Source organism: Magnolia sinica, chromosome 14 (genome assembly GCF_029962835.1).
Source record: "Magnolia sinica isolate HGM2019 chromosome 14, MsV1, whole genome shotgun sequence".
NCBI classification, from domain to species: domain Eukaryota; kingdom Viridiplantae; phylum Streptophyta; class Magnoliopsida; order Magnoliales; family Magnoliaceae; genus Magnolia; species Magnolia sinica.
In genome coordinates this window covers 54671263-54687077 of record NC_080586.1, presented here as the reverse complement: position 1 = coordinate 54687077, position 15815 = coordinate 54671263, and the positions used below count along the sequence as shown (strand labels likewise).

At 37.2% G+C, this 15815-nt stretch overlaps 1 protein-coding gene across 2 annotated transcripts in view; it reads right to left on the bottom strand.

The window, feature by feature from the left end:
* LOC131225697 (phosphatidylinositol 4-phosphate 5-kinase 9) overlaps window positions 1–15815 on the bottom strand; it is a 39973-nt gene that overhangs the window by 10996 nt on the left and 13162 nt on the right. For both annotated transcript variants that reach the window (XM_058221273.1, XM_058221272.1), the window contains exons 4-6: window positions 14515–14680; window positions 4633–4743; window positions 4248–4435 (exon numbers count right to left, since the gene is read on the bottom strand). In XM_058221273.1, the coding sequence (XP_058077256.1) occupies window positions 4248–4435; window positions 4633–4743; window positions 14515–14680 (465 nt within the window). The remainder of the gene's footprint in view (window positions 1–4247; window positions 4436–4632; window positions 4744–14514; window positions 14681–15815) is intronic.

Genomic DNA, 15815 nt, shown 5'->3' with positions numbered 1-15815 from the left:
AACCATCTACACCACTATCACCCAGCCACTATAAATAAGAACCTTGCCTACGGTGAAAGGTACGCACAAATACACACTCGAAACCGTACGTTCTACCTGACCCAGTTTTCCTGCACTAACTTTGGCATCAGAGGGTCCCCTGTGGTAGCCAAGGTCTCTGTTGTTGCCCTGTTTTGCAGGTCCACTAACGGTCCAAGGTGGACGTTCAGATTTCAGCATCAACATAAGTAATTAGAATAAATTTACAAGAGATGGGCTAGATATACAATGTGTTGAACAAAATGCAAATCTCTTCATTTTTTTAGCAAAGGATTTGCGAATGTCTTCTGAAGTAGAAGATACTCTTACTGCATAAACCCTAGGTTGGTGAAACTCTTGTACCATTTCACAGCATAAGAGGAGAAAGCACCGTTTTCATTACTAATCATTTTGGGGTGACAATTCACTACTCAAAATTATGTTACATAACTGAGAACTAAATGAGGAGTTGGTCTCCAAGTCCAACCAGTTGGACCACAAGTTACGGTCCACCCAGTAGATAACTTCCAACCTATTAAGTGCATTCAAGATCCAATCCTTCCACTAGGTTGGCTCTATCATGAGGAGCACCTAGTGCAAAAATCAGCCCCATCTACTCATCAGGTGAGCCACATAGAGAAAACAATGTCTAGTCAGTAATAATTAGCGAAATAAAATTGCGGTCCACTCGATGTTAGATGTGGCTGATTTTTGCACAAGGTTATCCTCATTATGGAGCCAACCTATTGGACAGGTTGGACGTAATACACACATGAAAGGTTACTTATCCACTGGGTGGAACATAACTTATAGTCCAATCAGTTGGATGTGAGGCTTCCTCAAACTAAATATCCTAATCACTAACATAGAATAATTAAATGCACGTACAATTAACAGTTTCAAGTGTAGCTGGTTATGAAGCCTACTCTCTCAGGTAACACCTATGTTTGAGTCCTTGCAAAGGTCTTTGCTGCAATAGCGCAGCAGGTTGCTATGGCTTCACAATAGTGGGACTCGAGGAATTGAAGCTACCTCATTTGGAAATGGGAAGAACAATATAGATCCTTTGGTTACTCTTATGGTTCAAAACATTGTCCAACACGATTCGGATTCGCCCAAGACGTATCGGTTACAATGGGCAATGTCACAGGACTGAAATGAAACTGAAAAAGAACAAGGGTGAGTCATACCAGTTTCAGTCTCCGAGCAAGTTACTGATGGGGACATCATGCGCACATGCGCACGCACACCACCCCCTCTACGCACGTACGTACGCAGAAGGAGGGCCCCACCATCGATCTGGCTCGATGACGACGTCCAGGGAGAGCCTCCTAGCTAGAAGACAAAGTTTTGGTTCAAAAGGGTGGGCCCGATAGTCAAGAAAAGCCCATCATGGGATCTCATAATCGTGGCCCACTCATCAAATTGATTTCTTATTTTAGGTTTTGCTTATTGTTATTATTTAAAACATCGTGAACACTTTAGATTTCTTTATTTGATTTTTATTTTAGTTTACTTCATCGCCAAGTAATAGGTTGCGCACATGGCGCAAGTTTTGGGGTATAGGGTTTTCTTATAAATAGGCACCCCTTGTAACTTTTTTCTTTCATTGAAGATTAATAAAAATTCTGCATTTTCCTACTCTCTGAGTTGTAAAGCCTAATTGGGTGCGAAGCCCTCCCTTCATCGAAGGATTAACTACCGTGGTGTGAAGCCACATCTATCCCGATTCGCCCTCATTCATCGTCATCTCTACTACTCATCTTCTATCATCCCTTCTTCTCATCTCACCCCATCACCTACACTTCGAATCAATCATCTATTGCAGCAATTCTCCTCCCCACAGCAGAATTTCAAAATCTGGCCCTACAGGAGGGCTGAAACATCGGCGGAGCACCACGCACAAACCGTACATCGGATCGAGCTGAGATTTGGGGTTTTGGAGTCCATCACTGGCCGATCAGGTCCAAGGTCGCTTTTTCTAAATAGTGGGCCCCACACACGTGCGGCCGAGATCACACGCATGTACGTCTGGGCCATTGTTATTGTCCACGCGTGCGGTACTTCTCTGGTTTGTCTCTCTCCTCTCTTTCACTCCGCTTTCATCCAAAATCCCTAAACCTAACCCTAAATTACTAAATTACTCAAATTTATGCACCTTTTCTCACCCTAGGGTTCCTTGATTTGAAATTGGCGAATCCCTTGGATTGGGGACTGATTACTATGCATGTGTGGATGATTATTTCTTATTTTTTAGTATCGTTTGGTTCATAATTTTTATTGATCTAGCCCTATCATGTGTAGGCCTGGACCCGCATAGATTCCCCTTAATTGAATGTTTGGACTTTCATGTGGGATATGGAATTGGTGTAATTGTTTCTGAACTAACATGATCTTAAGCCTGAAATCTCGCATATCATATTTAATTTTCATGTCCTGCATCAATTGCACTCCAAAACCACTATTCAAAGACATGGCACCCTTCACAGCATTCATTATGTAGTGAGGAAAAGAACGCACAAAGCATAAATCATCATCATATCATATCATCATCTGAGCCTTATCCCAATTAATCGGGGTTGGGTACATGAATCATGTTCCATCATTCCACTATCAAGGGTCATACCTTCAGTTAGACCATAGGTCATCAAGTCTTTTTGATGCAGGACAATTAACCACTTGCTCTAAAAGCTCGAACTGTTAGAATATGGCGAATTAATCCCTTCATTTCATAGCCCAAGCCCCACATCTCATAGGTTAGGACCTCAGTCGAACCCCCCTCATGGGCTCGTGGGCCCCAAATCACATGGGCCGCCCACCCCGAGTGTGTCCCTGCATCCCACGGGCTACCCCACTCGAGCCCGGTGTGAAATGTGCATTAATCACCCCCGGCGAGGAGTCTCGTACACGAGACCTCCTCCATGGGCCTCAAATCACATGGGTCACCCACCCCAAGTGTGTCCCCGCATCCCAAGGGCTACCCCACTTGAGCCCGATGTGAAAATGCCCCTGCATTAATCACCCTTGGTGAGGAGTCTCGAACACAAGACCTCCCACTCTGATACCAATTTGATGTAGGACAATTAACCACTTGCTCTAAAAGCTCAAACTGTTAGAGTATGGCGAATTAATCCCTTTATCTCATAGCCCAGGCCCAACATCTCATGGGTTAGGACCTCGGCCGAACCCCCCTCGTGGGCTCGTGGGCTCCAAATCACATGGGCCACCCACCCCGAGTGTGTCCCCGCATCCCACAGGCTACCCCACTCGAGCCCGGTGTAAAAATGCCCCTGCATTACTTTTCTTACTACCTCCATCCATGTCCTTTTGGACCTTCCCCTTGCCCTTTTAGAGCCTTAAACTGATACCAACTCACTATTTCTAACCAGCGTGGTTCTTGGTTTCATTGCACATGACCAAAAAATCCAAGTCTACTTTCCCCCATCTTATTACCTACTGGGTTACTCCTAAGTTTCCCCATATGCATTCATTTCTAATTCTATCCTTCCTCTTCTTGCTGCTCATCCATCTCAGCATCTTATTTCAGCTACACTTATCCTATGAACATGTTGGTTCCTAAACTGTCCAGCGTTCTGCACCATTTGTTCCACATAATATTCCCTTCTTCCTCAGCATCTCACTTGTGAAAGACGACTAAATCCTTGTACATATTTTTTGTGTATGTTAGGACTAACATTTGTACCCGTGCCGAGCTCAGTTTTTGAGAAGTGCACTTCACAGATGCTTCTACAGCAGAAACACAAGGATAGATAGAAAAAAGAGGAAGGTTGGTTTAAGAACACTTGAGTGCGCCCTGTTACCTAAAGAACAAGTAGGCAAATGATCAATCAAGTAATATGATGATGAACTGCAGGTGACCAAATTGATTTAGGAATTTCCAGCCAAAAAATAAGAGCAGTAATATCCTTCAACGGATACTGTTTCTTCCATTCAGTTGAAGAGAACAAGGAAAGGATATTTGGGTTCTAACAGTAAGCAAAGACATGAAAGATACGACCCATAACCCTGGATTGAAATATGAGAAAGCTTACGTAAAAACTTCCAGTTCATGTATGCCAAAAGAGAAAAAACATACTCTTAATAGACAATCATATCTAAGTTGCAGTTTCAGTGCGTTCTGATACATCTCATATAAAGAAATAGTAAAATGCTCTTCAAAAAGGTACAAACCAGAAAGGGGATAAGAATTACTAAGAAAAATCCCTTACGTCAGAAGAGCCTCTCGCCAAGAAGGTTCCAAATAAAAGCAGTAGTTTAGATCCAAATCTTTAAGTGTAGTGTTCTCATCGATTTCAACCTTGTCAGTAGAACGCCCCAGCGATGATCCTTTCAAATCAAATCTTCTATGTATCCTCAATTCAGTACAAAACATGTTGCCCATTACTACAAACCGAAACTGCATAGTCAAGAGTTTAAAATTATTACCAGCTTTTTGCGAGTCATTTCAACTTAAACATTCCCGAAAGTAACATATTATCAGAAGATGCAAACGGAAATACATGAAACAAAACGTAATAGCTGAGAGCTAGTATTCAATGTTAAATAGATGGTAGAGATCTCCCCACCCAAACTGTACTTGACTTTGTCTATTACCTTCTGACCACTTGAAGGTTTGATCCTGTGAAGACCAAAAAATTTTGTAACAAGTGTGTTGTCATATGTGCGGACATGATGGTGATAGTTTGGAAGCATCCTCAAAAGAACCTACAAATTTAGACCCATGGTCAGTAAGAGTACAATTGTTCATAATACTTGAATGAACTTACAGCATTGATACCTACTCCCAATTGTTTCCAGTTCAAACAGTTAAAAAGGGCCTTTTAAACAGATACATGAATCACCAAGGTGGGATCGCCTTTCAAAAAAAAATCACATAGGTAGGATCATGAATAATAAGTGCTGCCCGATTAGTTTCCATAAGGTCTACAAGCAGATTAAAACAAGTGAAACAAGAGCTAACACTGTTAATGATAACTGAATTTGAACCACAAATCAGCTCCACAAGTGATCGGTACAGAAGGAATCCCATATTTAGTGTAGTTTTATCTCTATTAATGGGGTTAAAATTATGAGCATTCTTTCTTTGAAAAACAAAAGAATGTCAAAACAGAATTTGTGATGCCTGCACAAGGTAGATGTATTGGGGAAATTCGTAGCTTTGGCTTCCCAAACGAAATCATAACAAAAATGATTTAGACCTAACCCATTAAAAGTTATAGCAATCATCACCAAGTACATAAGATTTTAAAACAATGTTTTCCGTATTGTTATGGCGTAATGTATCGCACACTTGAGATACGGATATATATCGGTTATCGCATGGGATATATCAATTGTATCATTGTTGTTGGGAAACATGGGGAAACATTGAGAAATTGGTCAAATTTTTCAATGGAACTCCAGGAATTGTTAAAAAAAAGATGTCAATACATACTTAGAAATCAAAACATCACAAAAAACAAGTGCATATAATAGGTTTCCTTTGTATGGGATCCTAATCTATAGTTGTCTTATTGAACTGATGCAAGTAGTTCAAAGTCAATTCTATTTTTTAATATAAGAAGACATGTATGGAAACACAAACAATACATTCAAAAGCAAAAGTAGAAAACTAGAAATATACTTGTTAATAATGTGTGCCTATAGCTCAAACCCACATAGAGCTACGTGATGGCTCGAAATCATCATCTCCATCTCGATGGGACTGGGCATAGTACTGTTGCTCCACAAACCAACAATATTATGCCCAGGTCATATTAGAAGATACCAGTGAAGATACTCTCTAACATAACGCTAGTACCAGTCCTCTCCGATTTGAGAAATTTTGGAAATTTTTCAAATATTCCCCAATTTTCTGCAAATTGGCCCATTTTCACCCAAATTCCAAAATTAGAGTTTATGTGATGATGATTTCATCAAACACTCCTGAATACTCTAAAATGGGATAATTGTCTGTTGATCCAAGTGAAATTTCGAAAATAAAATTTTTTTAAATATTTTTAATTAAAATATTTTTTTCGAAAAATCCTCAAATTACCAAGAGTCACTAGATCAAGTTACATACATGTTTGATTTTGTGTTTGGACACAACGATTGCAACCAATTTGCGAGAAATTGGAAATTTTTTAATTTTTCCCAATTTTTCGTGACTCATCCTACATCTCCCCTAAATCAGGAAACCAAAGCTCCCAATCCATGACTTTTCATGCAAAACATGAAGAATCGTGAATTTGTAACCATTTGACGTTAATTTAACATGATTTACAAAAAAAAAAAAAGATCGAAAATCGAAAATACTCATCGGATCGAATAGGTAAGATATATCAACACCTACATGTGCATTTTATATTGCACAAGTGGGATACAAGATTTATCGTTAGGATATATTGGCCGATATCATCGATACTAAAAACATTGTTAGAAATATACCATCAAAGTAGCAATAACCAATGTTGTCAAAATTGTTATCGTATCGCAAATCGTACTAGGGGTTGAATCATATCGAATCGCAAATCATATCCTAATTTGTAAATTGTCATATTTTTTATTATTTTCTTAAAAATTGAAATTTTTTTGAAAAACATAAACAAATCAGAATTTTTTTTGAAACTCATCAATCTTCCTTTTGCCATCAATGTGCACCAAGTAATACCATGCCATGAAGTGTTAAAGGAATCTTATTCCTTTTCTTTTTCTTTTTTCTTTTTTGTCTTTCAAGAAATTTCCCTTAAAAAAATATATATGAGGGCATTTAATAATTTATGTTCTTATTACCTTTCTAGAATGTAGAATCACGGTGGAAAAGCGGCCTTTCATACTGTAGACCAACGAAAAAAGATTATTTGATTTTGAAATATCTTTCCATAATGCATATGAGTTAGCATGATTGTAACCATCCATAATAATATTATGGCAAGTCATACATCGGTTTGGTGTTTCGACCAGTTAAGAAGTAAGAAATCACAAAAAAAAGCTACATGATTTAACATTGAAGAGAATATATATCATTTAATCTCTTATAAAGAACAAATAAAATAATTTACCATTTCTAAACGATTCTTAAAGCTCCCACCAATATAAAAACATAAAATGAAAGCCAAGTGAAGCTTAAAATAAATGAGAACAAGTATAATTTGAATCATAAATCAGGATTTGAATTGTAAATCGTAGAATTCAAATTATATAATCGTAGGAATCATACGAAAAGGGATTCGAGGTTGGGATTCAAATCGTTTTGCTTAAGATTCAACTAAAATCCTATATCGTAAATCCTAAATCGTAGGATTTTGACAACACTGGGAGTAACATACTATTAACAGTTATGGGCCATACCACAACACAGTCCACCTATTTCCATTTTATTATATTTTTTATTATTGAAGGTTTAGGACATAGTAGGTATTCTTGCTTGTATTATTAAAGGATATAGGCGGCAATTTTTCTTTTGTTATTTAAAGGATGTACACGTCATTATTCATAAAGTTTAGTATAAAAAGAAGGGATGGGAACGTGTGGGGTATTCCAAACCCTAACCCTTCTCTTTTTCTTCTTCCGTTCTCTCTCTCTTTCTCCTCTCTTCTTCTTATCAATTAAGTTTACATGGTACCAGAGCATAGTTGATCCGGGATTTATTTCCCCCTTTTAGCTTCACGTTTTTTTTTTTTTTCTTTTTGTTCTTCTACTATTACGTTTAAGGTGGATTGTTAAAGCATTTGAGGGCTGATCTACACGAATCTTCTCTCATCGTTGTTGAACCACCATATGGTGGGTTGTGTATTCGTGTCCCATGAATACCTATAAGGTTCACTTTCATATATAACCATTATTATGGACGAAAGTGGGCCATCGTGGGTTTGTGGTCAGATCTACAGTTAGATTTTGCAGATGAAGGTACGTGCGGAAGCTAGTTGTGGAAAGAACTTTTCTATTTTTCTTAAAATATTGAAAATATCAATAAATTAGAAATTTTAAAAAATCATCAACCACCCCCAGTAGCTAGGACTACAATGATGACGACGATGGTGATCTAAATACACATGAAAATAAAGTGTCAAGTTCATTGCATAACTGCATTATGCTTGGTTAAAGCACTCTATTCAGACACAATTTATGAAAATGGTTGTGACCGTGTATACATTTGTGTGAGTATATGCAGTGTGTATATACCAACCCCGAATAGGTAGGACAAGGTTTTGGAGAAGATATAGTGTGCATGCACATGTTCACACATATCACTTCTTTTTCTTTTATTGAAGATTAACTACTATTTCATAAAAGAAAAGGAAACTATATTCATCCAAAAATCCAATATATTGGCCAATATTTCAGGTTTTGCACCTCAAGGAACAAAACCCTCTGTAATACATATTTTTACAAAATATCATTGAGATCTAATGATATATCCCAATACCAAAAATATTGAAAATATTGCGATATATCTGCAGTCCTTATCTTATAGGTGTAGAATGCATCAATTTATCCATCAAAACTACCGTAAATCGCCAAAAATCCAAAGAAAATATTTTTTGCCTAAATTCTTTTGTTCAGTCCTTTGCCACTTTGTTTTAACCTCTCCGCTTGAGCTGTTTTGCATCCAAACATGAATTTGGTAGAGAAATTGTGATAAGAGAGGGTTTTGGGTCGGAATCCCAAAATTGAGAAAAGAGTAGTTAAAGGCACTAGCCACAACCTAAGCGAAACTACCCATGAAATGCCCGAAATGCCTAGGCACGCACCTGGATTTCTAGGCGCAATATTTTTTCAAAAAAAAAAATTATTTTATACGATATATACTATACAATAGATAAATATTGATTTAAGAGTTTCAGCTCTAAACTAATTGTAAGACAATCAAGTAAAATCAATTGTAATGTTATTATATATTTTAACAAAATGATAGTTAGATACTACTTACAAAAACTTACATCCATTCAAACATTCCAATGAATCCATAGAACACTGGAATTTTGACCTCCCGAATTTCCCAAACCACAAAATCCTAATCTCATAAAATCTCCAACAACACTCAGCTCAAAACCTCACATTCCCAAATTTTCCTAAACTCTCTAATTAACCAAAATTTTCCAATTTCCCCAAATCCTAACCACAAATTTCCCAATTTCAACAACTACCCCAAATTCAGCAACTCAGAACCATAATTTTGATCAAATTCCTAAAGTTTACAAGCCCTAAAAATTCAAATTTTCAGTAACCCCAAATCCCCTAACCTTGAATTTCCAATTCCCCTAAAATCCCCAATTTGTCTTTTCTATTTCTTGTACAAAAAGAGATATATAAAAATAATAATAAATAAATAAATAAACTGAAATTGCTTTTAAGAACTAGAATGAAATGCTTAAAATACTAATAGAAGAAAGCAGTCAAGCAAAAGATCCCATAGATTTAGAAAATATCTAAGAAATTTGGAAGAACAGGTATTTTTCATAAATCAAAACTTTGACCTAAAACAAATGGGGAAAATGTGCTCAAAGGGGGTTTTGAAGACTCCTTTCAACCCTTAATGGTTGTCAAAAAATACAAGCACAAAAAATAAAAAATAAAAATAAAACAATAATTTTTAAAAAAAAAAAATGAGGTACCTATAAGGGTACCTCACAACATTATGCAGGCGGCACCTGAGCGGACATGGCATTAGGCACACGATGCTGGGATGATGCAGGGCACAGGTGGCCCAAAATGCCTAGGTATGCACCTAGTGTTGCACCCAAAATGCCTTGAGTAGTTTGTGAGAAAAACATGACTTTGTTGGTTATTCATTTTTTTCAATGAACTAGCAATTGAATAACTTGAAATCTATGTCAACGCATGACTTTGATTCATCGATGTGGATTACTGCGAAGAAATTCATGTTGCCAGGGTGAAAACAGAAGAAATTGGTAAATCCAAATTTCTTCAGTTTTACCCTTTATTGTTATAGAAGGGTAGAAAAAATATTAAGTGGACGAACGTAGGCCAATCTACATATTGGCCAGGGTCCTTGAATTTTTAAATAACTACAAGTATATATTTTTTTAAAAATATTATAATAGCATGTACACGAGCGGGAGAGACAACAATTCTCGCATCATAAGAAACAGCTGGCGCGTTGAGGAGGCTATTGCACAAAACCTTAAGTCCATAGGAGAGCTTAACTTCCATGCCACCTTATGGATATGGCTTGCATAGTCATGGGATGAGCGACTCCAACAATGACACCATATGTAATCATCCACCTTGACTATGGTCATGAGTTAGCCTACTGATACCAATGTGTTCTGTTGCGGTAACGGTGGGCGTAACGGTCCCAACCGTTACCGATATGGATACGCCCCATATCGGCCGATACGGGGTGTGTAACGGTCGAAAGAAAAAAAAAAAAAAAAAAAATTGTCAGAAAAATCTGTAAAAATATTCATTAAATCCGGAATATTCTAAATATTCCAAATATGCATTCATTTATAATTTTGAACATGTTTATGGTTGTGTAACGGTCCAATCTTTGGTGAGAATGCTATATCGGGCTGTCTGATGGATTTATGAACCTGACAATCTAGAATTAACTGCAAACCTTTTATATTTTGTTTTCTAACTATATAATATCTATATAAATTTACTATAATGAATGTAATACCAAAACATCTTATATTTTCAAGTTTTCCTTTTATTTATAGTACATGTGCATTGCATACTTCATGACTCACATACATTTTATTTCAATATATAGAGTTTAGGGACTTTTGTATCCTATTATGCAATTCATATACCTAACAATTTGATATCATTTCCCCCCATAGATCTTTTAAAAAATAAAATTAAATTGGGGTAAATAGTGTTGTCGATTCGGGGCTGATTTGGGGACCATTTGATGCCCCAAACTAGCCTCAAATTAATGCAATCTATTGGCACTTATCCCACTAATGGATTGGTGGACATTTATTGGACAGTTAAAAATGAAAAATATCAAATGGTCAAGTCTCTACAAACTAATGGTGAAAATTGTTCAAACAATTTGATTTTGGGTTTGTGACACAATGGTCCCAAAATTTAATTGGTTAATTTTGAGTTGATATATACCTCATGAATAAATTTTTAGGGCCATGTACTGGGGTCCACTCGATTATTTATTGTATATCCATGTCATCCATCCGTTTTGGCAACTCATTTAAAGGCATTAGAAAAAAAATAAGGTAAATCCAGATCTCAGGTGGACCACTAGTGGGCCAGGCAGGCTACCTCGATGTATTTGTATATCCATGCCGTAAATCTGTTTTGCCAACTCATTTTAAGGCATGGTCCAAAAATTCAGGTAGATCTAAATCTTCGGTGGACCACTAGTTCCCTTCAAAAGTGGGGCCCAACTCAATGCATTTGTTGTATATCCATTTGGTCCATCCTTTTTGCCAACTTATTTTAGGGAATGGTCCAAAAAATGAGGCTGATCCAAATCTTAGGCGGACCACAAAATAAGGATCTAATTCCCACCATTAAAATTTTCTTAAGACATTTTTTTTGGGGATCAAGATGTTATTTGTGTTCTCCCTTCATCAAGGTCAAGGTCTGTGTGACCTTATCAACAGGTTCGATGGAAAATAAACATTATAGTAGGCCCTAAGAAGATTTTAACGGTGGGCATTCAATCCCAACTGTGTGGTCCAATTGAGATTTGGATCCCTTCATTTCAAGGATCGTGCCCTAAAAGGAATCTGAAAAATTGATGGACGGCATGGATATACATTGTTGTCGAATCGCGTATGCGATCATGTGCGATCACATATGCTTATGCGCATATGCAATCGCATAATCGCATATGCGATCGCATATTTTTTTTTATTTTTTTATTTTTTGAAAAATTAATATATATATATATATATATAAGGGAAAAATTCAAAAAAAAATCAAAAAAATATAAGAAACTGAGGAGAACTTTTCTAAGTTAATAGATAGCTAATTTTACATATTTAAAATACATTTGAGAGAGATAAAATCAATTAAACAATGAATTAAACATCAAGTCATCCACATTTAACAATATAGTTAACAAGAAGTAACAACAAAATCAACAAGCTATCTTCCTTGAAACTTAAAAGTGCTTGAATCTTGATCATCCAACTTCCAAGAGAGAGGGAATGTGTGAGAGAGAGAGAGAGAGAGAGAGAGAGAGAGAGATTAAGATCACTTGGAAGTAGGAAATACAAGAGAGAGGGAGATTAAGACCACTTGTAATTAAGAAATGTAAGAGAAAAATAGAGTAAGAGAGTTTTGGAGTGAGAATATTGCAAATGGAGGAGATTTGGAAGCCTTTTTATAGGCAAAATGTTGTTTTTTTTACAAAAAATAAAAATGAAAATTCAATGTGCCATGGCCAATATGCGATTGCATATGCTATATGCAATCGCATATTTTCGCATATGCAACATATGCGATCGCATATGTGCCAGATCACATATGCCATGATCGCATATGCAATCTACATATGGATATGTGCATATGCGATCGCACATGACAACAATGGATATACTACACATAAATCAAGGTGGGCGCCACGTAACAAAACAGTGCAAGTGCGCTGTGTTGTGTGCACCGTAGAGTATCAAAAAAAATTTACATGTGTGGCTGCAGTCCATTCGTTTTTTTCCAAGACTGAAAATGAAAAGAAGAGAGCAAGGGAAACTAAAAAGAAAAGAGGGAAAGAAGAGAGAGTGAACTGAAAGGAGGGGGAGAGAGAGAGAGAGAGAGGAATGGGAAGAAAGAAGAAGGGCAGTAGCAATTGCTGCCGCCGCAGCCACAGTAGCCCAAAAAGAAGAAGAAGAAGAAGAAAATAAGTATGTGCTTTTTTCATTTTTTTTCTCATTTTCTTTAGGGTTGTGGCCCGTAATAGTTGTCACGATACTGTAACGGCCGTTATAGCTTGTAACGGCCGTTACAGACCCAAAAAATAGAGGTGCCCTGTTTCGAGGTCGTATCACGTAACGGTATCAACCGTTACCATTACATATTGGCCATAACGGCCAATAGGTAACCAATTTTGAATACCTTGATTGATACAGGATAGATGTACCAAGATATAGATATGGGTACGAAGATGTCCAACCCAACCACAACCACAACCAGTGCCACTAGGAGCAATCTTTGTGATATTTTTTTTTCACACGCACACACACCCCCACACACTCACACTGTAGTGGGATTTCACCACCTATGGATACTCGAACCTTGACCGGGTGTTGAAACTCCTAAGAGTCTACCACCGGAGCAAGATTAAGGATCCAATCTTTGTGACACTTACAATGCCTGCTCAGTATCCATCAATAGGTCTACTAGTGTTATATCTGAGGATGAGTACCATTGATATGTTCGGGAGTACATGGCCTGATATCATCACCTCATGAGCTGGGCTAGACACATCAATGTAGTTATGTGGAGCAACAGTATTATTACCACCCAATTAGGATGGGGATGACGACCTAAAGCTGCCTCATAACTCCATGTGAGTCTAAGAACAATGTATATTTTGATTATTTATAGTTTTTGGTTGTATTGTTTGCTCTTTACTGATGGTATTGTGTGATCTTTGAATTATATGAACTAATTGTAGATATAATTGCATCATTTATGACAGATAATGCATAGTTTTGTCCCCTAAACAATGGAATTATGGCAGTTCCTAGTGTGCAGTCATGTGTCTTTTAGCATCTCCTAAAGTTTCACTAGCAAATTCCACCATTTCCCTAAAGTTTCGCAGAACTTTACAATATATGAAACATTTCACAATATTTTCCTCAAAATTTCCATTTCTCAACAATGCGAAACTTTGTGCGAAACTGATATGTAAAACCTTTCTTGGAGACTAAAGCCCTTTTTCAGCCAAATCATCCACAACATTACTTACATGGTTTACAAATATATCATTGTTACAAGAAAGGAGGATTGGGGAAACCTAAACAGACTTTGCTTGAGGTGGTGAGAAGAAAAAAAGGTCCGTGTGCTTACAAAGGATGGGACCTTAAATAGAAATGAATGCTAAGTGACTAGTCGTCCTCATCTAAGCTGTATCCCAAATTATTGGTATTGTTCAGATTCATGATGAAAGTTACAGCATAAGTTTGAAGGCTGTCAACCCAACACAACACTCCTTTATCCGGGCTGGGGGAAGGCAATGAGAGCACAAAACCCCCACAGCCGTAATGTAATAGACTATTAAATAGGTTGTTTACATTCAAGCGTTATCTAATAGCATATTACAAAGTTTGATTACAATCAACAAGTTAGCTGGGACACTAAATAGCTGGGACGAGGATATGGTGATAAATTAATAATGATGATGATACAACAACAGAAATGCCTGCCACCATAGTAATCGATCATAAAGTTTATACTTAGTGTGTATCATCAGAAATGCCTGCTACCATAGTAATCGATCATGAAGTTTATACTTGGTTTACCTTCGTATAGAATCTAAAAAGAGATGGGAATCACCTGTACTTCTGATTTTCGAAGAGTCTTAATCATGAACCGGTCATCTTGAGACAGAAAAAAGACACTACCACTCTTCCCAGGGGAAGAAAGCTCCCTAAGTGCATCATTTCCACAAATAGATATCATGTAATCTGCTGCATCAATCTTAAACATCTCTCGCAAGTTTCTGCAAGAATGAACTTGAGTTAGCTAATTTTGAAAAAGAAATAAATATCAGATCCTTAATCTTGGCATGCATGATGTAAATTTTCCTGCAGATTCCATCTAAAGAAGATTAAAAGAAAAACACTAACCATTGCATGTCTACACTTCTTTATTAGGTAACATGGCAGCAACATGTTACGAGGACAATTGTGGCATTTTCATAGCACAGTAACAGCACATAAACATCACACGTTTCTAAGAAAACTTAGGATATGACTAGATTGAAACGTCTCAATTCTGTAGCACTTGTACACACAGCAACTTAACATGAGAAAGAACTCGAAACAATGAACAAATTAAAGTTATTAGTGAAGCATTCATTCGCCTAGCTCACGTTCTTCAAGAAATGAAATTGATAGGACAATAACTCATCAGAAATATTTCTTACGATAGACTACTTGGCCATTGTTTCATGGAACATAATGTTGGGCAGTTAAGGAACAACATGTTCATAGGATGAGGTGTAGCTGAAATGAGGATATTGAGAGGATGAGTGGCAAGACAAGGATAGAAATAGAAATGAACCCATTCAAGGGGACTTAGGAGTAGCACCAATAGGTAACAAGATGAGGAAAAGTAGTCTTTGGTTTGGTCATGTGCAAAGAAGACCAAGAACTACGACAGTTAGGAGGGAGTGGGCACAAGTTGAAGCTCCAAAAAGGCAAGGTGGAAGGGCAAAAAGGACGTGGATAGAGGTGGTATGAAAAGAATTGACAACCTATGTTCCAACTGAAGGTATGACCCTTGATAGAGTAGAATGGCGGAATAGGATTCATGTACCCGACTCCATTTAATTGGGATAAGGATTAGATGATGATGATACTACTTGGCCCACTTCACTAGCACAAAATAACACCAAAAAAAAAAGGGGGCGAGAAAGAAGTAGGTACTTGAAAAGCTAGGGTTGTCCATATGTCCATTCATCCATTCATCCATTCATACAACTAGGACAAAGCCATGATGAAAAAGTCACACCGATCCAATGATCCTAAACATCCAACCAATGGCATGGAAAATGGACAGTCAAGATTAAGCAGAGTAACAAAATAGGTCCACTCATCATCTTGAAACAACAATTAGATAGATTCCACTTTCAA